At 35.2% G+C, this 26,485-nt stretch overlaps 2 protein-coding genes and 1 non-coding gene across 4 annotated transcripts; 2 read left to right on the forward strand and 1 right to left on the reverse strand.

Annotated features, from left to right (window-relative positions):
* The first annotated feature begins 686 nt into the window (after positions 1-686).
* On the forward strand, positions 687-17,173 carry zdhhc13 (zDHHC palmitoyltransferase 13). Its single transcript, XM_089129985.1, has 17 exons — positions 687-829; positions 1,501-1,709; positions 3,037-3,159; positions 4,755-4,832; positions 5,037-5,181; positions 5,279-5,343; positions 6,276-6,438; positions 6,884-7,009; positions 8,140-8,273; positions 9,682-9,787; positions 10,477-10,596; positions 11,401-11,463; positions 11,741-11,834; positions 11,936-12,019; positions 12,809-12,966; positions 14,890-14,987; positions 16,178-17,173. The coding sequence occupies exons 1-17, from the start codon at positions 806-808 to the stop codon at positions 16,320-16,322; spliced, it is 1,935 nt and encodes a 644-aa protein (XP_088986111.1). The 5' UTR covers positions 687-805; the 3' UTR covers positions 16,323-17,173.
* Positions 16,193-23,305, reverse strand: csrp3 (cysteine and glycine rich protein 3). 2 transcript variants are annotated; one of them, XM_039659697.2, is made up of 6 exons: positions 23,200-23,305; positions 22,295-22,426; positions 21,045-21,213; positions 19,540-19,669; positions 19,217-19,310; positions 16,193-18,017 (listed from the first exon to the last, which is right to left on the reverse strand). In XM_039659697.2, the coding sequence occupies exons 2-6, from the start codon at positions 22,404-22,406 to the stop codon at positions 17,944-17,946; spliced, it is 579 nt and encodes a 192-aa protein (XP_039515631.1). In that variant the 5' UTR covers positions 22,407-22,426; positions 23,200-23,305; the 3' UTR covers positions 16,193-17,943. The 2 variants fall into 2 exon arrangements, with proteins under 2 accessions (XP_039515631.1, XP_088986116.1); XM_089129990.1 differs by lacking the exon at positions 23,200-23,305 and having other exon boundaries at positions 22,295-22,433.
* A 2,198-nt stretch (positions 23,306-25,503) lies between these two features.
* On the forward strand, positions 25,504-25,576 carry trnar-ucg (transfer RNA arginine (anticodon UCG)). The gene has a single exon. It is a non-coding gene; the product is annotated as a tRNA-Arg (tRNA).
* The last annotated feature ends 909 nt before the right edge of the window (positions 25,577-26,485 follow it).

The following is a 26,485-nucleotide window of genomic DNA, read 5'->3' on the forward strand; positions in this document are numbered from 1 at the left end:
CATAGTAAAAGATTAATTTGAAAAATTAATTTGCTGATTGTAAAAAAGTGCATTAAACTTCTTACATTTTAAGGGAGTAAATGACAGTGGCTCAAGTTTGGTTTGCAATTTTGAACAGCAATCTGTTTTTTCAGCAATATTTTTTTGCAAGAAACAAAAAAAATTCTACTCTACTTAAAGAAATAGTTTTTCAATATAGAAGACATACACTTTTATACAAGTTTTACAATATAAAAGAAATCATGCAATGCAGATTTCACATAGGACAATCCAAACATACAGGTAAAATAATTTTTCAAAATAATTTCATATTCTAGAATTTCTTTGCGGCCCCCCCTGCTGATCTAGCCTACTAAAATTCTATTTTTGTTAGCTATGCAGACAGCTAGAATAGTCCATTTTTTTTAAATAATTTTAATTGAAAAATGACAGTGCCTGAAAAGAATGTAAAGAAAAATGTCATTCATATGTTTTGGCTTTCACAGCGTTTCACAAACAGAACTGGAACAGCATGTTTAGCTGGTAAATGACACACTTGGTGTGTAAATCTTGTAAATGTTGAAATAATGGCTCTAGTCGGAATCATGTAGCTACTGTAAAAAATGGTCGGAATGCGCTCTAAAAATGACAGGAAATGCAAATAAGGTAAACCAGAGTAACGTCACTGAGGCAAAGCGGCCAATCACAGCGCAGGATTTGTCACTCGTATCGAGGAAGTGGAAGATGGTTTGAACGCACGCCCGTTTTCAGTATCTGACAGAGCAAATTCTACATGTTCAATCACTAATAACCTCGCTCAGAAGTGATGGATTGGTCAGAAGGAGACGGAGTAAGAGAGAAAATGTTTATATTATTTTTTTGTTACGTCGTTAGATGGATTTATAAGAACAGTTAAGCTAACTTAGCATCATCTGCTAACTGATCACCTGTGTACGTGCTGATCGATTCAAGGCGCACTAAGTCATATACATGATTAGATTTGACCTGTAAAACAAACCGGGCCATGATCATTGCCTTTAATAATATATTATTTACCATAAATATGGGCTACATTGGTTTTGCTGGGTTTTTTGTTTTTTTTAGCTCATTGGAAGGTTAGATCGTCAGATTCCAAGTTCTAACCATCACTAGATTGAAGCAATTCAGTTGTTTACTAAAAAAAATGCTGAATTGATCAAAATTGCTGTCTGTTATTTAAATGTGCACTTAATAGTATTTGTTTATTTAAAACGTTCTAGAGATAATTATTAAATATTATTAAAATTATACATAAAGTTACTTGACAAAGACTCAAAGAGGGTATCTCCCTCATGGGCGCTGACATGTTGTTATTATCACTTGACTTGATCAGCCTTTTCACAATAACAACTACTACTATTAATATCAATAATCAGTTTGCCCTTTTTGTCATTTTTTCAATTTGTAAATTATCACAAATTATTTGCGTTTTGTTCATTTTTAAAATCAGTCGGAAACAGCCTGTATTGTTTTGTTTTACAGGGCCACTCCCATGGTCACATGGGTGACAGTTGCCATGGACACGGTGGTGGTCACTCCCACGGCCACGGTCACGGTCATGGAGGTCCTGGCTTTGGTGGTTTCATGCCCGGCAGCTTCCAGGGCCCAGGACCTCTTGATCCCACACAGCAGCCGAGAAAGATCTCGCACCCTGAGGACAGCAGTTCCTGGGATATCGTCAAAGCAACACAGTAAGACTTATTCTCTTGAAATGCAATAAACATTAATGGATTGCACTTTAGCATCACTGGGAATACTTAACAGCAGGTGATGCTATTGGGAAACCCCTGGAGGTTTTTGGCCACAGCTTTGGACTCAGAGTATGTGTGCAATTCTGTGAATTAAAGCCTGAATCAAAAAAAAAGTATGTTCTAGTCAGGATTGTGTTGTCAAAAATATCAATATTTCGAAGTATCGATACTGAAATATCAGAAACGATTCCATTACTCCTTCTGCAGTATCGAGTCGATACACCGATACCAGCTGCGCTTTCTTGCTCTCTTCTCCGACAGTGAGTTGACACACATCCGCCTCCTTTCATTCACTCCGGTTAAATAGTGTCGATGTTTCTGGGTCTGAATTTAAGGACGGGATTGCGCATAATTCTACTCATTCCCGCAGATTTCGCACTCACATCCACAGCGCGCACACATAATAAAGCCACGTCATATAAGTGCCAAAATGAGCTCTTTTTCTCGGCTAATTAATGGTCAATAATGTCACAATGCCTACTTGGTGAGTATTATTGTTTTATTACTGTTTACTTGTCGTTTTAAAATTCAATTTACCATTTGAAAGCAAGGTATATATATATATATATATATAATTATATGTCATTTTAAAATGTAAGTCTGCATATAATGTACAAATATTTTATAATGAAGTAATGTATCATTATAATTTCAAATGTGTATTTTATATATTTTACTTACACTGCTTTTTGAATTTTTTCAATGTTTTGGAAAGAAGTCTCTTATTCTCATCAAGCCTGCATTTATGAATGTTGAAAACTGTTGTTCTGCTAATATTTGTGTGAAAAATCTTTACTGACCCTAAAGTTTTGAGTGGTACTGTGGTAGTTTAATTGTTTTAATTTACAATAATAGTTATTGGTATTAAATTGTGCTTAATTGACAAGTGCTTATCTGTCCATTTAGTGGCATTTCAAGCAATTGATGCGTATGTTTTAGATCATACTCTTGAGATATAGCTGTTCAGTAGTGAGTAGAAAGATTCATTAATCCTCCCTTTGTAGAGAAGCAGACAAAACAGGAGTGATATTATAGAGTACAGAGACAGGCTATGATTGTGCTTTTGTAATATCTGGGTTTCTTTTAACTCAAGCGGCGTCCATATTTGTTGTCTCGCCTGCATGCTTTACACTCACCGAATACTTCGTTTCCGTTAGAGGATGCATATCTGTTTTACAACTTGTTCAGGCAGGACCTGATGTTTATGCGGGTATAGACATGATGCAAAAATAAACAACATTTTTCCATTATTTGTTTTATATTGCAGGTTTGGTGCTCTTGAGAGGTGTAAAGAACTTATAGAGGCTGGTTATGACGTCAGGCAGCCTGACAAAGAGAATGTGACGCTGCTCCATTGGGCTGCCATCAACAATCGAGCAGATATCGTCAAGTAAGATTTGTCTATTTGTGTTTGTTGTTTCATGTTTCTGGATACATTGATCACAATTTGAACTAGAGATTAGGCCTCTCAAACGATTAATCGTGATTAATCGCATCCAAAATAAAAGTTTGTGTTTACATAATATATGTGGGTGCACTGTGTGTAATTATTTTATATATATATATATATATATATATATAAATACACACACATGCTTGTATATATTTAAGAAATATTTTCATGTATATACTGTATATAGATTTACATAATGTATATTATATATAAATATAAATATTTTATATATAAATAATATTTTTATCTTAAATATACATGCATGTGTGTGTATATATATATATATATATATATATATATATACTTACTTTTTGGTTTTTGTAATCAGACTCTCAAAAATGTACATTGGATTTAGATTTATCAGCCAATATATCTGTTATTGGCTTTCAAATGTAGAATTATCGGTTATCGTTCCAACCAAAATGTTAATATCAGTGCATCCCAACCAGGGCCTGAAATTAACACCCGACCACCTGCCAAATGCGGGTGAATTTTGCTATTGGCGGGTAACACTGTCAATCTACCTGCCACATTGGCAGGTAGCCAATGAGAATTGTGAGTAATTCATTAGGATTTTTACATTTCAACAAAGTCCGCTATTGCGTTGGAGTTTAGCTAAAATGTGGCGGCACATTACTGGGGTAAAGAGGCCAGCTGCAACAAACAGCCAACGAAAAGATGAGGATGAGAAAAAGAAAAGTAAAGAAGACATTTTAATACAAAGTGAACAATCGGCGGCAATGGCAAGGTTCGTGAGCGGCTGATTTATGAACGTTCATGCGATCAGAAAGAAGATGAGGCCCTTTTTCTGACTACGTTTGGATGTATTAAGTATTAAACTGTTGGTGAGATGGAATGAGATAATGTAACGCTGACGTAGGTTGCAGTACAATGACAGTTGCACAGATGTGTGTGCGTGTGCAACTGTGCATATTGGGAGTTGGGAACTGGTGAGAAAATGTCCGGTACCCGGTAATTTTACCAGTAATAACAGTATTAATTTAGTTCATATTTAACGGTTCCTGAACGCTGTAACTAAAAGCTGTTAAGAGTAAGACCTGTCTACGTGAATAAATCCGCCATTAACACAGCCGCGTGTGATTTGCTTACGAGCTGCGGTAGGTCTATCTGTTGTAGCCTATATTATAGCTAGCCTATACTATATATGTTGTGTTTGTGTGTCTGTCAAAATCAATTAATAAAAAGATTTTTTTTTTTAAATGTATGTTGTTAGAGTTATTATTACTTGACAGCACTTAAATGTGTATTCTTACAAGTTAAAGAACAATATTGTGAAATTTCCGTTTTTTTTTGTTTTTTTTTCACGTTTATGAGGCAAAAAAAAAATGGCTGGTAAAAAGTCTCTGTGGCAGGTGAATTTTTAAATCCACCTGCCACAGTGGCCGGTGGCCGAAAAAGTTAACTTAAGGCCCTGATCCCAACTATTAAATGTTATAACACTTCAGATCAATTCATTGGAGTTTATTAAACCTGTTCTTATTTGTGTGCGTATGTTCCACTGTTTTTCATAGATACTACATATCTAAAGGTGCCGTCATTGACCAGCTAGGCGGTGACCTGAATTCTACACCACTCCACTGGGCCATACGGTGAGATACATCCCCAGCTGAAATAGAGATCATTTTGCACATGACATACCATAATGTCCTATTTAATGTAGACATCCACATCATACAAGTCATTGAATTTTCAGTTGGTTAAATGTCATTGCAAAATGTTATTTTTTCCGCATTTGCTTGCACTTGTCAGTGTTTTATATCTCCCGAATGGTGTTCTTGGTCACCTCCGAACAGGCAGGGTCATTTGTCTATGGTCATTCAGCTGATGCGTTATGGAGCTGATCCATCATTAGCAGATGGTGAAGGGTATCGCAGTCTCCATCTGGCTGTGCTCTTCCAGCATATGCCCATCGCTGCCTACCTCATGGCCAAAGGACAGGTGTGACACACACACACACACACACAGTGACATTTTAAATGATGGTAAAGGGTTTGAATACTGAGTAATGCCGTTGAATACACTTGTGTTGTTGCAGGAAGTGGATACACCGGACATAAATGGACAAACCCCACTGATGTTGGGAGCACAAAAAATCATTGGGTAAGACGACCAGTAATAATGAGACGATTAAAGCTGCATTAGGTAACTTTTGAGCAGTGTGATTGACACTGCTAAGACACTCCTCCTGCCTCTGATTGGTTGTTTCTGACCGGGAGCGGTGTACTTCTGCAAATGGTAATAGGACCACTGGGAGGAGCCAGTAGAGCTTGATTTTTTTTTTTTTTTTTTTTTTTTTTATCTGTCTCATAGTCTACGGTCAGGATATAATGCAGTTTTAACAAATATGTGAAAAAATATTTGTTTACAAAAGTTACCTACTGCAGCTTTAATGCAAAGTCAATGGTCAATGTTTTCCTGTATTATGTTATACTTCCTTTGGCTTTAGTACAGTAACATAGTCAATTCTAAAAGTCTTTTATTTCATTTAGCAAGCATTGTTATCATGTAATATTTGATTAAATTATTTTAGCGAAAATTTTTATTTTAGTATACTTTTCAAATAAAGGCTGTTTGTTTATCTTTTTATCAAAGAATCTTTGATAGAAGTTGTGTCACGTTTTCTGAAATGGTTTCAACATTGATAATAATCATAATAATTTCTTGAGCACTAAAATCAGCATATTAGTATGATTTCTGAAGGATCATGTGACAGTACTGAAGACTGCAGTAATGATACTGAAAATTCAACTTTGTCCCCACAGGAATACATTTAATTTTACAATAAATACTGAAATAGAAAACAATTTAATATTGTCAGTATTATTTGTCATAATATTTCACAAAATAATAATTTTCTTTGTATTTTCATGTTTATCTTTTACTGATATTTGGTACTTAGCAAGTGTTAATTTGAGAACATCGACTCAAAACATATCATTAAGTATATCAGATGTGGCCTGGATGATAATGTCTGTTTCCTGTCCTGTCCTCTCTCTTCTAACACGTCGTTGCTGTGGTTTATTGAAACACAGACCTGAACCCACAAACTTCCTGATAAAGTGCAACGCTTCAGTGAACGCGGTGGATAAAGTGAACAGAAACTCACCTCTACACTGTGCTGTACTGGCCGGCAATGTGGATGCGGCGCACATCCTGCTGGAGGCTGGAGCCAGCGTGGACCTGGAGAATAGCAATGTAAGTGTCCACAGACACCCTTCAGCAAGGGTACATTTCATGGAGGGTGAATGTTATTACATTTTTAGGTTGATTTATTATTTATTAAGAAATTAAATCGGGTCACGTTTTCTGTGTAAATAAGATGACAGCAGTTATAGGCTGGCCTTGAAGAGGACATATTTATAGTTTTTCACATATTTTACATTGCAGCACCTTTCTTCCCAGTCTATCAGTAACACTCTGTTTAACATTCCTATGTGAAAGTAATTGCATTCATTCCACATACATCTTAAATGTGTTCTTGTTAGTTGTTATGTCCATCACTTAATCCAAAGCTGTTATGATGCTCTTTAAACCAGCAGAACAATAGCTGTAAAACTGGTTCTTCCCTCACTTGGGCGTTCAGTGTGTAAGTTGAGCATTAGCTTGTGTCATTTTGCTGATGTGGTTGTGTTATTTTCAGGGTCACACTCCCATTGACCTGGCGCACCAGGTGCACAGCCCTCTGCTCATTCACACACTCAGTGCGATGAAGACGGAACGAATCAAAGCCAACTCCACGTGTTTTAAACTGCTCAATCGATACAAGGTAATCTCATGCTCACACACACTCCTGCCAAGTTTAAACTTCTCTCTGTTTCAAATATTTAGAAATCAGGTTTCATTTCGTGATGTAGATTTGATGCTCTAAAATCTGGAGTAAAATTCAGATTATTTTGGATTTTAACAAACCTGTAATTTTAACGTAGTTAAATATATCTATTTGTGCAATAGATAGAACTCGGAATTTATTAGATAAAATAAAATAAAATAAAAATAATACAAATAAATGGTAAAATAGTCTTTTGATGTACTTATTATTATTATTATTATTATTGGATATGATTTGTATTAAATGGATATGATCTTAATTATATTAATTTAATATATTTTCATTTTAAAATTCATAGTAAAAATAGTATTATGTAATAATTACTGTAAAATTCATAAATTAGAATATTTAATTTATTTGTATTATTATTGAATATGATGTGGATGCTTTTTAATTGTGGATATGCAATTATTTATTAATTTTTAAATTATTAATTTTATTGAAATTTGAATCTATAAAATGTGTCTACACTTATTAGTATTATTATTATCTACAAAACCATTAATTTGTTTTTATTTATTTTAAGTGTAATGTTTATTTAGATTTTTTTTTCAAAAAGCTAATGAATATTAAAAATATGAATAAATATAAATATTCATAATAATAATTCACATTCATAATAGTAAATAACATTTTCTTAAGAAAATGTAAAGTTGAATAGTAAAAAAATGAGTGTTTCATTGCACGTGGATCCCAGTTTTAATGGTTGTATTTGTTACAGCCGTTTCAGGCACACACACATAAACACACACTCTCCCACACACCACTCTCACTATTCTTATTAAGGAAGACGTGAGGCGATTATTTAAAATCCCAGGGCTGTATTTAACCTTGAATTAAGCTTTCAGAAACAAAAGCAGGCAATTTCTCTCATAATGTGTGTTTGGCCCTGGAGAATTCTCCATTTTTAGGTTTTTATTAAAACAAGAAAATAACATTCCACTTATTCACTGACCCACATTCCTCTGCCGTAACCCTGAGTTTTCATTGCTGCTGAAAAGACTTCATCGTTCAGAGTGTGAGTGTGTGGTTGTGTGTATGTAAGTGCGTGTGCTTGCCTGTCTCAGGTGTATCTACAGTCTGCGTTCAGCGTTGTTGTGGTCGGAGCCATCGGTGCCATATTAGACATGAAGAGCGAGTCCTGGTTACTGAAGGGTGTTCTGCTGGCCTGCATCATGGCTGTCATCAACCTCACTTCAAGGTGCAACAAACACACTGCCTTTATTCATTCATTTTTTATATACCAACAATCTAACTCTTTACTTACCATTTTCCCAACATATGTATTTGTGTTGGATATGATGTGACTGATTGTATGTCTAAAGTGACTAAACACGAATTGCTCATGTAACATTACTAACATTTTGTTCACTAAAAATATGCACACCATGTTGATAGTTTAAAATTGATTGCATGTTTTTGGCAGAAAAGAAAAGATGTGAATGGTCTTTGTTGGTTAATTTTGAAATTATTGCCTTGATTTTTCTGTTACAAAAAGGGCAAAGCAGGTGAAAACAAAAGCAACAGATAAACGAGAGAATAAAATACAAGCTGCTACCCAGAATACCATAACAACTGGTTATATATATTTTGATTTTATTAAAATGTATTTAAATTGTATTGGTTATTAAATATTATGCAAATTTCAGTTTAATTTTCTCTCTTATTGAATCTGATTAAATCATTTTGCGATGCCATTTGCACATACATCAGATAATTAAGCAAATTCATTTTTTAAGGATTCAGATGAAAGAACAGATTGAAACAGATGGTTAAAGTAACCATGAATGCAAAATGGACAATTCTTTGTTTTTCTTTTTTATGGACTAGTGCAGTATTTTTATAAAAAAAAATTTAATGAATGTGCCCTCGTAATGTTTAATCAAAACAAATCCCTTGCAACAGCATCTCTTCTCTGATGATGTTTACTGGCGTGTGGACGGGACAACCTGTCAATGACATGACATCGACCAATAGCAAACCACAACCATCCAATCAATTCCTGATGGACAAAATCAAGTCCCGCCCAACATTATTTGTTTGTTTGAGAAGCCATTTTACTCTGTTCATGATGACTTTAATTACAGACAAATACAGATTATAAAAAAAAATGATTTTTTTTTTTTAAATTTGTTTAAAAAAAAAAAAAGGTCAAAAAATACAAATTCAAGATCCATCATAAGGTTGTTTAATTGGAGCATTATTTTGTGTAAAGAATTTCTCCATAAAATTGTATATGGTTTCAGTTTTAAGCAAATGCAAAATTTGTGAATGAAATCAAAAGAAGATTTGGAAGAATGTTGGTAACCAAACAGGCCCTCATTGACTTCCATAGTATGGAGAAAAAAAAAACATGAAAGTCAATGGCTACCATAAACTGTATATTTACTAACATTCTGCCGAATATATTCTTTTGGTTTCAGTGGAATAAATAAATACATACAGGTTTGAAACAACTTGAAGATGAGTAAATGATGACAGAATTTTCATTTTTGGGTGAACTATCCCTTTAAATGATACAGGGACCGTTAAAGGTCAGAACAAAAAGTTCAGGGGGAAAAAAAGTTCTCTTAAGTGTCCTAACAATGCTGTCCTGTTTGTGTCTGTAGGCAGTTGGCGACTGTGGCGGTACGGTCTTTAATTCCCTCGGCAAGTCTCATGGCTTCTATCTTCTGGATGGTGGTCACATGGGGCTTGTGGTTTCTACCTGATATCCTTGTATAATACACAAACAAAACACACAAGCACAAATACATACAAACACTTGTGCATGCATTTTTTTTATGAAAGGTTTTCAAACTGGGGGCGGCAAAGGAGTGCTAGGGGGTCCGTAGAAATTTTTTTTTTTGGGGGGGGGGGTGTAAAAATAGAGAAAATAAATAATTTATTAATGCATAAAAAAGTAATACAAATTAAAGTTTAATTAAGATTAAAATAAATAATCAGAAGATAGATTAAAATAAACAAATAAAATACAAAATACAAACAAATAAAATGATATTTAAATAAAAAAATAATAATAAACGTCACATTAACATAAGCAAATAATATGAAGAAAAAAAAATTAAAAGGAAATTAAATATTTGCCTAAAAAATGTTCGCAGTATAAATTGGATCGTTATACAATAAACTACATTTATCTAAATTTTAGGACGGGGATCATGAGAACGATCATTGGTCATGTTAGGCATCTGTGGCATCTAAAAGATTGAAAACCCCCGCTCTATTTAATTTCTATTGACTTTCATATCAATTCTGTTTTGAATTTCTGTTTTGAAGAATTAGATTTCTGCTATTTTCTCATTGATTGGACTAAATGCTTCACGAATCAATCTAAATGTGACACTGAAATTCCTTGTTTGAGGGAGATATCTCGTAAAGGCCTTAACGTGCAGTCACATGACCCCAGCGCTACAGTCCAGATGCTCTTCACAGTCAACATCACAGCCTTACTGTATTACTACCTCCGCTCCTGCAGGACAGACCCTGGCATCGTCAAGGCAACCGAGGAGGAGAAGAAGAAGGTAAGGACTGGCCGTGATTGGCTGGTGTAATGCCACTATCTGATTGGTCAATATATGTGCCAGTAACTCGTGTCGAATCGGTCTGAATGAGCAAAATGATGCCAATGGGAATAATTGTTAAAAAGTCAACACACCTCAGCCATTTAGATATCACCGCTTTGTCACTGATGACAAACTGATGATACAAAAATAATACTTCAAATAGAATTGTATTTGTTTTTTCTATGTTAGTTATGTAAAGTAACATTTATTTAACCTGGAAAATGTGTATAGATTAAGTGTAACTGGTACATACATTTACATTTGATTTTTATATATATATATATGAAGAGTTCAGATGCAAAAAGTGCCATTTGAAATTTTCTTCTAAAATTATCATTTTTATCAAGCTTGTATATTTAAGTTCAGTGATTTCACTTAAATGGCAATGATAATTACCTATTAATTGTTATTTAAGTAAAATTACTGAACTTAAATAAACAAGTTTCATAAAAATCATCATTAAAGAAGAAAATTTCAAATGGCATTTAGAGGCTTTTGCATCTGAACTCTTCATATATATATATATATATATATATATAGATAGATAGATAGATAGATAGATAGATAGATAGATAGATAGATAGATAGATAGATATAACATTACTAAAACTGAGGACTTTGCCCCCTCATTTCATAACACAAATAATATACATGTATAAAAAATGTATTTAATTGGTTAGTCTGTTTAGGATTAGTTGACCTAATGATTCATTTAGGTTCTGTGAAGCTCTTTCTAGTCTCGTGTGTCTCGTCTCTCTGTAGAATATTGTGGTTCTGGCAGAAGCGGGTTGTCTGGATCCCAGGATATTTTGTACTTCATGTATGGTAAGTTATTATGTCTATTCATTTATAAGACATAAAGGACAGGTAATGAGGAGAAGAAAACCAGTTTGGGAAATGAAGCGAGAACAAGTCACACTTGTGTTACCTACTAAAAGTATTAAGACTGAATGAGTCCAAGCATGTGCACTAATCAAGGCCATGGTTTAAAAACGTACACATTTTTACTGTAATATTGTGTAATATTCACCTGACAGTAACACATGTTGTTAACATTCTACAACGTCTGATGCCAGGTTATTTAAAAACCTTGTTTTCACAGATGAGGAAGCCAATGAGAGCCAATCATTGCTTTTACTGTAATGCCTGTGTTGCTAAACAAGACCACCACTCCATTTGGATCAGTGGCTGCGTAGGTAAGGTGACATGCCCAAACGAAGATGTTTAATGACACGTATGTCTTTATTTATTTATTTATTCTCTTATTATGTATTGCTCATGCTAACTTGTTCCACAGGTGCCAGAAATCACCCTTTCTTTGTGCTTTTTCTGGTGGCTCTGAACTTCCTCTGCATGTGGACGTTCTACGGCAGTATGAAGTGTAAGTCACCTTGTAAACTCAAATGTACAGTAAACTACCGTTCTGAAGTTGTGGACAGTTTGAGTTTTGAAAGATTGTTGTTTTTGAACTTGCATTTATTTGATTCAGTAAAACAGTAATGTTGTGAAATATTATTACCATTTAAAATAGCTGTTTTGTATTTTAATAATTTTTTGAAAATGTAATTTAGTCACTGAATGTCAAAGCTGTGTCATTACTCCAGTCTTCGGTGTCACATGATCCTTCAGAAATCACTCTAATATGCTGATTTGCTCCTCGAGAAACATTTCTGATTATTTTTATCAATATTGAAAACCGTTGTATTATATTAACCGTTATACCGTAATATTTTTGTGGAAACAGTGATACATTTCGTTTTTCGCGATTCTTTGATGATAGAAAGTTCAAAAGAACAGCTTTTATTTGAAATAGAAAATTTTCATGAAAATATAAATATATCTGCAGTCATTTTAGATCAACTGAAAGTGTCCTCATTTAATAAAAGTATAAATATTTTACTGATCTTAGTAATTGCGTTAAAAAAAGTCGCAACAAAGTTTTAAAGTTTATGCAGTTTCAAACATTCTTTACTGCTTTAAAATAAAATAAAATCTTCCTACATTGCATTACATTCATCATGAGTTTCCATACGGGGTGATTTGCGGACCAGTGTTAGTGTAATGAGCCATTCATAGCGTTTACTTTTCATCTGTATATCTCCAATATCCACTGTCACATTATGCACTAGACTAAGGACAATGATGATAATGTGTGTGTCTCTGTGTATAGACTGGTCGAAACACTGCCCGCTGCACTACACAGAGGAGGGTGTGTGGGGGGCGGTGACAGCTCTTATGGGCTGCTCTCCCTGGGTGCTCTACATCTTCTGCTTCGCTTTCTTCCACACCTGCTGGGCCTCCATCCTGCTGCTGGTACAGCTCTACCAGGTCAGTGACTCCATCATGTGCTTTTTAACATGAATATCAGCACTACTGGCCAGATAGGAGTTCGGATAGAAGAACCAGTGAGAACAGCTATGGCATTATTTTTGTGCTATAGCTGATAGCTGATACAATGGCATATATTTTTGCCTAGTGTTTTACATCATGTGAAATCTATGGAAGCTTGTTTCCGCCACAGAATGAAAAATAAGAAAGGTAATTGCAACTTTTTATCTCACAATTGCGAGTTTACATCTCGTAATTCTGACTTTATTTCTCAGAATTGCGAGATATAAAGTCAGAATTGATTGATTTAAAGTCGCAGTTGCGTGTTATAAAGTCAGAATTGCGAGATATAAAGTCAGAATTGCGTGTTATAAAGTCAAAATTGCGTGATACAAAGTCGAAATTGCGTGTTATAAAGTCAGAATTGCAAGTTTACATCTCGTAATTCTGACTTTATTTCTCAGAATTGCGAGATATAAAGTCAGAATTGATTTAAAGTCGCAATTGCGTGTTATAAAGTCAAAATTGCGTGATATAAAGTCGAAATTGCATGTTATAAAGTCAGAATTTTGAGATATAAAGTCAGAATTGATTGATATAAAGTCGCAATTGCGTGTTATCAAGTCAGAATTGCGAGATATAGTCAGAATTGATTGATATAAAGTCGCAGTTGCGTGTTATAAAGTCAAAATTGCGTGATATAAAGTCAGAATTGATTGATATAAAGTCGCAATTACGTGTTATAAAGTCAAAAATAAGTTATATTATGTAATTAAGGGAAAGTCTTTTTTCCCTTAGAATTGGCTTGATAACTCGCAATTACGAGTTAATATCTCACAATTCTGAGAAAAGATGTCAGAATTTCGAGATATAAACTCGCAATTATGTTTTATCAAGTCAGAATAGCGAGATGTAAATTCACAATTGTGAGAAAAAAAGTCCGAATTGTGAGATAAAGTCTCAAGTCTTTTTTTCTCGCAATTGCGACCATTTTTCATAATCACGACTTTATATCTCGCAATTGCGACTTAATTTCTCAGAATTGCGACTATATATCTCGCAATTGCGACTTTATTTCTCACAATTCTGACTTCATATCTCGCAATTGTGAGTTAAAAAGTCACAATTATTATTATTTTTTTTATTCAGTGGCGGAAACATGCTTCCATAGAAATCAGGCATCTTCATAGAATAACATATAATAGAAACTATTAATACTTTTACAACATAGAATAAATTAATATTTTATATTCAAAGTATGCGTTTAGATTATGTCCATCTAATATTGACCTCTGCCCAATACTGATAATAAAAAAACACAATATTTATCATTAGCTGTGTTTCCATCCACCTATTTTTTTGGGATATCGCATTAAAAAAAACGCTGGATGAAGACGCCAAGAAGAGCATGAATTCTTTAAGTTTTAAAAACATGTTTTAGGCGGGGGAAAATAATAATAATCTGCTATGAAGACATAAGAACAAACTATGATGGAAACAGATTTACCATATGAATCCCTCAAGGAGTGCCAAAAAACGTGACTTTACTTCAAAAGAGGATGTGATTGGATAACTGGACTGGCTGACCAATCGCATCGCACAGCATCTCAAGTGTTGGTTTGATCATTTGATGATTTAGTTTAATTCCCTCTCAGAATTGTCTGACATTAATGAACATTACAGAAAAATCATTACAGATTTTTTTTTTTTTTTTTTTTGCCAGTTGACGATTTTGTTCTCTTAAACACATGGGATGGAAACGGTGCTTTATTCACACATGATGACCCTGCAGAGGCATTAGGAACCTGTTCTCATGCCATGACTTTCTGTTGGGAGTTAATGGTGGTCAATAGTGTAAAGTGTTCATTTGAAAGACTGTTTTGTCCTGTGATGCATGCACACACTCTTTATACTTTGCCACAGATTGCGTTCCTTGGACTGACGACGGTCGAGAGAGCTAACCTGACACACAGGCAGAGGAAACTCCCTCAAGCCTCTTCTCTCAGACAAAACCCATTCAAGTAAGCATAGTTTAACTAGTTTATGGCTCATAAATAGAAGCTTGTTTCTGCCTTGAAATAAGTTATTAGTGACTTTTTCCCTTACGAATTGCAAGTTTATATTTCGCAACTTTATAACTCGCAATTGTTAAATATAAACTTGGAATTGTGAGAAGACAACTTAATTAAAATTTTGCAATTAACAAATGTAGTTGACTTTATATCTCAAGATTTTGTATTTTCCTTGCGACTGCGACTACCTCACAATTTAGACTTATTGCCAGTTTAGATCTTGCAATTCTGACTATTTCGAGGTTAAAACTAGCAATTCTGACTTTTTTTACCCTCGGAATTGCAAGTTATCGAGTGAGATGAAAAAGTTGCAATTACTTGACTTGTTTTCTTGCAATTACAAGTTTATGTCTCGCAATTCTTACTTTGTCTCACAAATGCGAGTTTATATTTTACAATTATGACTTTATTTATAATTTATAACTCACAATTCTCAGAATTGTGAGATTTAAACTCAAAATTGCAAGTTATAAAAATACGAAATGTGAAATAAAAATGTGCAAATACTTACGATTTTATATCTTGCAATCATGGCTTTTTTTTCGTTATTATGATGTTACCAATTGCAATTCTATTTTTTTTTTTCCAGAATTGTCAGATATAAACTCGATTGCGAGTAATCAAGTATGAATTGTGAGATAAAGTTGCAATTACGAGTTTATATCTTGCAATTCTGAGTTTTATTTCACAATTCTGAGGAAAAAATAAGAATTGCGAGATATAAACTCGTAATTCTGACTTTTTCCCGCAATTCTGACTTTTTTTTAATAGCAATCATGAGTTTTCCCTCACAATTGTGAGAAACTCGTAATTGTGGGATAAAAAAATCACAATTAAAAAAAGCAATTGCAACTTTTTTTATTTCACAATTCTGACTTTATTACTTGCAAATTGCAGTTTATAACTCTCAATTCTGACTTTATTTCTTTCTATATCCTACAATTCTCACTTTATAACTCGCAATTGCGAGGTTATATCTTGTAATTCAGTTTTTCTCAGAATTGTGAGATATCAACTCACAATTACCTTTTTTTATTGTTTTATTCTGTGACGGAATCAAGCTTCCATAGATAACACTCATACATTTTTATTTTTTTTTTGATAACACTATATATTTGATGTGGTGTCTTCTCTCATAGTCTTGGAGTGGTGAAGAACCTGGTGAACTTCTTCCAGTGTCGCTGCTGCGGTCTCTGTAAGCCAATGGTGCTGGACTGGACTCAACAGTATCCGATGGGTCTCAGCAGAGACCACCCCATGTTCAGCGGTCCCGATGCTGTTTGACCACCAGAGGCCAGTCACCCACTCAGGGAGAGCGTCGTCCCCAGTTATGGAGCCATTGGTTTGATTTGTAATGCCTTTTTAATGATGAAAAGGAAGAATAGACAATGCTAATTTGGATAATCTTTTGTTCTATTTGCAAGAACGTTCACCTTTTATATTCGAGCGAAATATATATATGTGATGTGCATTCGTGGTAATGATGGAACGATTTTGCCTTACAGCTTAAGTTATACATAAGAATGTTTATAAGCATACTGATATATTTTGAACTGAAATATTTTGTAAGGTACGGTAAGATCAAACTGTTTTGGGTTTAATTCCCAAGTCCTTTTACAGGAAGTGACCACTATCCTCTTTGTAAAATCAGAGCTATTTTATTTGTACAAAACAAATCATTACTAAAAATGTGGAAAATTACAAATTCAGTTGCTGATATTGATTATTGGCTGCCAATCTGATTTCTTGTCATTTTGAGAAACGTATATCCCTTGTGCATTTGAAATGGCTTAATGCTACGATCAGATGCATCACCACTCTCCTGAGCTACCACAGCATTTATAGCATTATACATACAAGATTAATCATATAATTTAATATATTTCATTAGTTATTAGAATCACGTTGCCCTTTGTACATTTTCTGAGTAATCGGTCATATTGGTGGCGGTTGATCTTATTTTTTAGCCTTTAATATCCACTGTGTAATACAGGCTCATGTCTGATGACATCATCATGCTGTTTACTGCAGTTCTCAATACTATTCATTATACTTTATCACGCAGTATGTCATTATAAGGGAAATGTGCTGTTCTTGAATCCTGCTCTGTGCTTTGGAATAAATCACTTTTATAATTTGCGTCTCAAGAGTGTTTCTCCAGGTCACGGTATATTTCGATGTTTATTATTGGTTGCTGGGCTAGTTTTGGAGATACTTTATTACCCTGAACTGATTACTGTATTTTATTGTGTGAATGTGTGTTAGTTGTCTTTAGATTACTATACTGCTCAAAAAAATAAAGGGAACACTTAAACAACACTTAAAAAGTAAAAACAAGAAAAAAGTATTTAATAAGATTATTTCATTCATTCAGATCTATGATGTGTTATTTTAGTGTTCCCTTTATTTTTTTGAGCAGTGTATATTTAAAGTGTTTTTTCATGGTTACAGATCGTCGTTTAATCAATGTTTAATCAATGCGCCCTGAGATCACTTGGACGTGGCTGTGGTTACAAGAGGTAAAAACAATATAAATACTGTTAAACCGCTCGTTTCATGTCTTAGGCCATCAATGTGTACTTACATTTACGAGTCATTAAATCATGTTTAATTTGGACTTCTCTGTGCATGCTCTTTGAGGTGGTGACCATAGACCTCCATTATATGACTGACAAGAACGGTTTGACCTAAAAATATCAAAATTGAAAATACTGTGGAAAAAAGACACCTACATCTTGGATGCACTTGAGGTAAGCGAACACATCAAAAATGTATTTCAAAGTGAACTATCCCTTTAAGAAATGCGACTAACAATTATGAATGCAACTAGTTGGCGATTTCCCACAGCTGTATTCAAATGTTGTTTGCAGTGAAAAGGAGGCTGCACTGGGTTGGTTTAAACTTGTCAATCAGTGTCCTCGACCACGCCCATGTTCCCAAGGCCCCGCCCCTTTGGACCAAAGTTTTTGGCATAGCAAACTGAAAAATAAAAATGAAATGGACAAATTAGATGACAAAAACTGTAAGAATAATAAAATAATTATTGGTTAAGGTTCAACTAGTATTCGGCAATATTCCACAATTACCAATATATTTAGAAACACTGTACAATAAAGTAATAAATGTATTTTCTTCCATGTGGTGAATTTTCAGCATCATTACTCCAGTCATTAATGTCACATGATCCTTCAGGAATAATTCTAATAGGATGATTTGCTGCTCAAGAAACATTTATTATAATGATGATCAATGTTGAAAACAGTTGTGCTGCTTAATAATTTTGTGGAATCGTTGATGAATAAGAATTTCCGTCATTAAATTTATTAAAGCATTTATTTGAATTAGAAATAAAAATAGAATGTGTAACATAAATGTAATCACATTTGATCAATTTAATGTATCCTTGATTAATCAAATAATTTCCCTCTCTCTTTTTTAAATCTTACCACTAATATTGGAATGGTATCACTGTTTCCACAAAAATGTTGAGTAGCTGTTTTTAACACTGATAATAATCAGAAATGTTTCTTTAGCAACAAATCAGCATATTGTAATGATTTCTGAATGATCATGTGACACTGATGACTGGAGTAATGATGCTGAAAATTCAGCTTTGACATCACAGCAATAAATTACATTTTTTAAAAATATATTAAAATGCAAAATGCTTATTTTAAATTGTAATATCTCACAAAATTACTGTTTTTCTGTATTTTTGATTAAATAAATGCAGCCTCGGTGAACATAAGAGTCATTCTTTCAAAAAGATAAAAAAAAATTGTAATGTCTCCAAACTTTTGACATGTGCTACACATTAAATTTAAAAGTTGCATCTGTTAATGATATTTAATAGACTGGAACTAACAATAAACAGATGATTTTTTTTAACTAAGGTTACCAAAGAAGAATAAATACTGCATTAATCATTAACTAAGGGGACATTAAATTGTTATTCTCATTCTTTTATCTTAACATTTAATGCAAATTTCTGTCAGCATGATCAAAAACAGTCATCATGATGCAACTAACAGGTATCACTCAGGCTTTAATCACTGCTACACTATTTGTGCTCTTGATCGCATCGATTGGCCTTTAATGGCTGTTAAACAATAACTAGGTCTATCAAACAGAGCATCTATTGATTGGCTAAGTGATATTAGAGGTTGAGCAGGCAGTACCTTTACAGTAGAGCTCTCCGTCTTTATCCGTCACCGTGGTGGACTCCAGGCTCTTCCCACACAATAAACAGCGGAAGCAGGTTTTGTGCCAGGGCTGTTGGATCAGAACCAGTGACAGACTGATAAAGTACTACGGTGAAATCTGCTTTACACAGCACTGACCTGTGACAGCAGCAGATTGCAGGAGTGCTGAGAATGGAAGAGTTTCTCAAAATCTGCTTATACCGGCAGTTAAATGGTTTAATATTAATACATTTCATATAATAACACCGCATATAGTTGCAAAAACTCAGCCAGCTTCTGGCTTTCATCTGTAGTTTTACCTTTCCAGCGCCCATGACTTTCTCTGCTGCGTAGACTGCTTTGGAGCAGCGGGGACAACGATCCGTACTCCCAAATTTCTGCGCAAACTTGCTTGAGTTCGAGTTCGCAGATGTTGGACGAGCTTTAGACCTTAATATGTTAAACACACACACATAAGAAACACAAAACAACAATATTCTAAATTTAAGTGTAAAAAACCCCCACTAAATTCTCCGGGGCCGTTTGCACGACGCCACTTTTAACTAAAATCGGAACGTTTTTTGGTCATCCATTTACACGACAACGCGTTTTGGTGGCCTGAAAACGCAACATTTTGAAAATTGGTTTCAGTGCCAGTTTTTTAAAAAAGGATACCGTTATGATCTCCTTGTAAACTACAAAACGTGAATTTGTGAAGACTGTGAAATGCATGCATATGACATGTCTATGTTTACATGGAAACGATTCTGAAGAGAAAACGCAAAAGTGGCGTTGCATTATCACTTTTTATTCTGCGTTTAGACCAGAAACCCGCGTGCATATGGTGACGCAAAAGAGTGTGAAATTCAATGTATGCACTCTAGGTGGCAATGTGGATCACTGCCACACAACAACACCAAGTCCGCTGTCAAGCAGACTTTTGCGTTTTTACCCTTTACACAGGAACGCGGTGGTGGAGCGTTTTTGAGGTTATGTTCACACAAAACAATTCTGAAGAGAAAACACAAAAGTGGCGTTGTGTTATCACTTTCTATTCTGCGTTCAGACGAGCGTTTTTGGTGGGAAATACGCGTACAAATGGTGACGCAAAAGTGTGAAATTCAATGTAGTATGCACTCCAGGCGGCTAGGAGTGCATACTACAACAACACCAAGTCCACGCGCCTGCGTACAACCTTCACTGTCAAGCAGACTTTTGCATTTTTACCGTTTACACGGGAACGCGGCGGTGGAGCATTTTTAGGATTTCCACTCTGGAGGGTGGTTTCACTTTTTTGCGTTTTTAAGCCCCAAAAACGCCGTCGCCGTCTAAACAAAAGGCACATCCGATAAAATATTTTTACGTTTTCACCCGCGAGCGTTCTCGTGTAAACAGGGCCTTAGTCTATAGAAGCAAAGTGTTTTTATAGAAAGTGACCGCCAACTAGTGGCCTGCCATTAATAACAAAACAGAAACGTTTTTCCTTTGCGTTTTTCACGCACAGACGACAATGTTGTCACAAAATTTCCCTGTTCGCACAGATCTGCAGAAACGATTAAAAACGCTGTAGTATTAATGCGAGTCCAGTAGTTGGCGATGTCACTTTGAAAAGAAACACTGTGCGCCTATAGACTGAACAGGATTTTTTCACAAATTTGTGTTTTTGTAGTTTACATAGAGACACTTTATTTTTTAAAAGTTTGCGTTTTCAGGCCCAGTTGTCATTGTTGTCAAAAAATCTGTTTTTAGTTGAAAACTAAAAGTGTTGTGTAATTGACAAGGTTTTGTGTCACCGTCTCATGTGAAAGATATTTTCAGGACATACTCTTGAGGCTGAAGTTCTTCATTATTCACCGGGTCCGAACTCAGCGCTCCGGCACCCTGGCCGTACCCGTAACCTTTAGGACCGTATTTCTTGCCGTAGCAGGATTTGCAGTAAATCTCAGACTCGTGTGCTGCAACTGTTGTGCTGTCCAAACCTTTACGACAAACCACTAAAAAAACAGAAACAAATCTGTGTTCAAATATGGCATCGATACCATAACAAATATGTATATGAGATTTAAAAATATACACTAACATTCAAATATTTCTGTCTTTTATAACTCTCAATTTTATAACTCAAAACGCACATTTGTGACTCTCCTGTTCGAACTCGTTCATCAAAATGAAAGAATCTTTTTCAGAGACAATTCGTTCATTTCGTTCGTTGAATGAACCAAATGACTCGGAAAAAGATTTGTTCATTTTGATAAACGAGTCACGAATGTGCATCACAGAACAGAGTAAGGCAACCATTTGAGCTTATAAAACTTAAACTTTGTTATTTATTTATTAAATGAGCGATCGTTTCGCTTGATAAGACCCTTATTCATCGTCTGGAATCGTTTAAAGCCCTTTGAACAGTTTGCGCTGAAACTGTCTTTTGGACCTTGAACCGTTTGGTTCCCAGTCAAGTCCATTATATGGAGAAAAATCCTGGAATGTTTTCATCAAAAACCTTAATTTCTTTTCGACTGAAGAAAGAATGACATGGACATCTTGGATGACATGGGAGTGAGTAAATTATCAGCAAATGTTTTTTCAAAAGTGAACTACTCTTTTAATATACAGTATATACTTGTTGTTTTGAGACCAGCAAATCAAAAAAATACAGCATACTACATTCAACACAAAATCTGAAATTCTTGTATGTGATTTGAGAGACAGAGTTTCGAGTTGTCCCGTGATCTCCTCCAGAGGGCTGTCATCTCCTGTGTGTGCTCCTCAGCTGCTGCGCTTTCAGCCAGGATGGCTCAAGAGGCTCATGGGAGCTTGGTTTTGTGTCTAATTTTGGGCTGGATGAACAAGAGGCTGTGAGAGAGCGAAGTATCCTGGCCGCTGTCATCCGCAGCAGATGGAAACAGGCTATTGAATGGTTGAACTGCAGGGGTGTCAGCTCTACCACACTGTTACCAATCACAACTTCCATTTCATGCTGACTTTAACTTTTGATTCTGATATCTAATATACCTTTAATTTTTTCTTTAGGAAGTTAAAGTAACAATTTATACCTGAATTGTATTGTGGACTTACTGCAAATGAAGCAGGTTTTGTGGAAGCTCCGGCTGTTGCACTGGATCTCCTCCGCATGGTAAACCGTCTTCTCACAGGCCGAACATTTGGCTCCTCCTCCCCAATTTGGCATCCTCGTATCTGGCAAAGTTTCTGACATTTACAGGGAAGGGAAGAGAGAGAATAAACCAAAAACTGCCAAAAAACCATCGACTTAAAGGATGAGTGTTACAATCAATTTACTAACTGTGAAAATGCATCGCCATTTTTTGAAAACAAGGAGAAGAATTGACTTACTTCATTTATGTGATATGTGATAGGTCAGATATAAAAATAGAGGTATCCTATCTCAAAGGAATATTTAGTCTCTATCTCATCTCTTTAAGCAGGCAGAATATCACCTCATGAGTGTGGAATGCAACGATAAGAGTCCAGAAATAGTCTTTTATTATTGGCACTGCCAGATTATAAGAAGTGCCTGCTTTTCTGAATACTAAAAATTATATTTTTTTTACCATTTATTCACATTGTTATTATTTTGTATGTGTTTCTAAATTAAAACATAATTGGATCTCTCTGCTTTGTAAGACAAAACATCAGGGATATTTTAAGACCAATATATGAATCAGTAACACTCATGCATATCAAATAATGAATTAATGTACTTCAAATCACATTTGTTTCTATGGCTGCTATTGTTATCTGCTAAGCGATTGTGTAATACTAATCAAATCACTTTAAACCTGGTAGAATCACAAATAAATATCAATAGGAGTGAATTCAGGTTGTTTGGGACACTTTTCCCCAGTCATCCCAAAGGCAAAAGTGTCCCAACATGAGTTGAGTTCACCACTACATAGTCAGTACGGCACAAATTATAAAGCAATGGTCAGACATTAAAAAATAAATGTTCAAATTGTACTTACACAATCTTTTTTTTTCTTTTCCTGGAAATAATGTTTTCTCTTCTGTCCCTGATGATGTCCATTTGTGGCCCTCTACGGTAGGTCTTTATATAGGCTACTAAGGGTCACTCCCTCAGCTCCAAACACACACTCATCATTTCAAGAGGACCAAAGGGTGTGCTGACATTCAGATTAGTCCATCCTCCTCCTAAATTAACAGCTGACAATACACAAATGCAATGTAGCAGCATGGTTTCCAGTCCCGAGAGCAAATATTCTGCAAACACCACAACATTTGTTCCCCATTTTAAAGGCTTGGGTGTTTGGCTGCATAAACACATTGAATGACAAATGACTTTCGTCATATTCTCTTTAATTTTAATTCAGATTTTGGATGATTATGTAAAAGAAAAGTCTGTCCTTGACTAGCATCATGTCTATGATACTTCAAATGATGGAGTATCTGATTCAGCGCATTGTTGGGGCTAGCCTGCTAGCTCTGGCTGAAGCTTGGCCACCCATGTTGCGAAAGAATGGCTTTAACAGCTGACTTTTCTCTGTTCAAAGAACTATGGCACTGGCACAAAGGCACACAACAGCTGAAGTTGCAGCCCGTTCTCATCCCAAGGCGTCATATACTGACGCTTTTGACAATGCGTATACATCCAACGCACATGGCACCCTTTTATGAAACGCAGATATATATGGGTCAGAAGGCGCCTCCTAGTGGTCTAACCCTACCCCAGAACTAAACCTACTCATAACCGAAGCATGGGAAGCTAAAGGGTATGTGTGTCGGATTAGACGCATTGTCAAAAGCATCACTATATGACGCCCTAGGATGAGAATGCGTTGGAAGTTCTCACTTCACCGTTTTGGTCCGTTTACAGTTTTTTTTATATACCCAGGTCCCATAAATGATATTGACAGGGGGGTTCTTCTGCGAAAATTTCTGAGAAAATGTTGATTTTTCTGATCTCGACATGAGCATTTAAAGGTGTTTTGATGGTGAAAAAAAAATTGAGAATTGTAGCTTTAAAAGCATGAAGTAGCCTATTTGATCAGATTCTTAAACATGAGAATCAGTTCCAGTTTCAGCTACTGTTTCTTTCCTAAATTAATCAATGTTTTTGGACTAATCTGTTAATTTAATTAATGGTTCAATTGCTCACTCATAAAGAAAGTCACTTGTCGCCGCCCTCTGGCTTAATGATGCAAATTGCGCAAACACAGCCAAGCAGAGTGATACAACAAACAGTGAAAAGGATGCTTGTGTTGTTAAATTGATTTTACAATTTCCCCTGCATTTGATCAAACTGATTATTTATGTCGGTCATTTAAACGTCTGGTCTATCGAAAAACAGCCGTAAATTTTAGCTACTTGCATCTTATCTCGCAAACGTCGCGTTGGGATAGCGCTCGGCTCGCGCTTCTGTGAACAAAAATCCTGCATGCTTTGATTGGTTTCAAACATTTGGACATTGACGAGCAGGTGTTTGAGTGCTGAAGCCGATCAGATGAGAAGGTCAGTTATCGCCGCGATGGGAGAATCATTGCAGCAACAAATTAGAGTTATTAATATTAGGGGGTACAACCCTGACTGGGTGTTTTTTATTCACGAAATTGGACTGGCAACTAAATGATGCACTTCAGAGGGGATTTAGAAGTGGGTATACGCAATGCTGACTGAAAAAAGTGGGTATACGCTGCACTAGGCCTACACCATTTCTTTCTGACTATGGTGTTTCCCACCGGTCACTGTATTGTGAGCGTATAAAACCTAATATTTCACTTACTTAACCAACATAAAATCAAAAAAGGCATAATGTTTGAGTGTTAGGGAGGTCTAAGGAGTAAAACGTACTCAAGTTGCTAGAAAAAAATTCGGATTAAAAAAAATCAATGCTTTTTGAAATGCATCAAACTGGCTAATGGTACACTTTTTATTGTTGTTAATATTCAATTTTGTTACCTGTTTTTTTTTTTTAAATTATGATTTCAATTACGAGACTGAAATGCTTTGGGATATGTAAGTAATCACACTGAACGAGAATAAACAACGCCCTAATAATAGACCTTATTCAGAGCAGCGCCATGCATGACAGGGATGAAAGCGACACTGAGGATAAACCGTGTTTTTACTGGCATGATGGCATCCGCTGTATAAAGCTCATAGATCACTTATACTTTTCCACTGCTCATATTGTCTGGAGGTTTCTTTGTCTACTTAAAGTTCTTGGAAAGCTATTGTTTAGCAGTGTTTCGTCATCAGAACAGATTAAAGATGGGACTGATGTGACTCTAGTCGTCTAATCGTCATCAACCGGCCTCGTGGCCTAATGGATAAGGCGTCTGACTTCGAATCAGAAGATTGCAGGTTCGAGTCCTGCCGGGGTCGTATCTTTAGTGAAATATCTTTAGGGGTTGTTGCACACTGGGGAACTAAACTACTGCTACAACTCCGAGTCCCATGTGTGTGATGTGAGAAACAGTGTAAGTGTAAACTAGTCAAGTATACTGTAAATTGAATAAGTGAATGACCGCATCCTGCACTCAAGTCATATGAATGTAACTGGATGTGATGGATCCAGCATCCACTGAACTATAATTGTGTAATCAACGAACTAAAGGACTCGGAAAAAGATTCGTTCATTTTGATGAACGAGTTCGAACAGGAGAGTCACAAACGTGCGTCACAGAACAGAGCAAGGTGACCATTTGAGCTTATAAAACTTAAACTTTGTTATTTATTTATTAAATGAGCGACCGTTTCGCTTTGTTTAATGCCCTTTGAACAGTTTGCAGTTTGTACTGAAAGTGTCTTTTGGACCTTGAACCGTTTGGTTCCCACTGAAGTGCATTATTTTGAGAAAATTGCTGGAATGTTCTCATCAAAAACCTTAATTTCTTTTCGACTGAAGAAAAGAATGACATGGACATCTTGGATGACATGGGGGTGAGTAAATTATCAGCTAAATTTTTTTTAAAAAAGTGAACTACTCCTTTAACCGTATATTTTATTACTCATCTGTAATCTGTTAAATGCGACTATAAGGCATGATTATGATCAAATATTATAAACATTGACATGATTTCTTTTTCTGTAATGGAGCTTTTGAAACAATGTGTTGAGAAAATAAATAAAATTGGTCTTGACTTATGCTCAAATGTGACAATGGTTAGTTTAAAGGTCAAGTTCGTAAGATTTTCTTAAATGTTAAAGTAAATTCTCTTAACCTAGTTTAATGTTTACATTGACTGCCATTCAAGGTTTTAATGTCTCCCTCAAAACATGAGATCTGTCCGT

Source organism: Pimephales promelas, chromosome 1 (assembly GCF_988280905.1).
Source record: "Pimephales promelas chromosome 1, fPimPro1.hap1.1, whole genome shotgun sequence".
Lineage (NCBI taxonomy): Eukaryota > Metazoa > Chordata > Actinopteri > Cypriniformes > Leuciscidae > Pimephales > Pimephales promelas.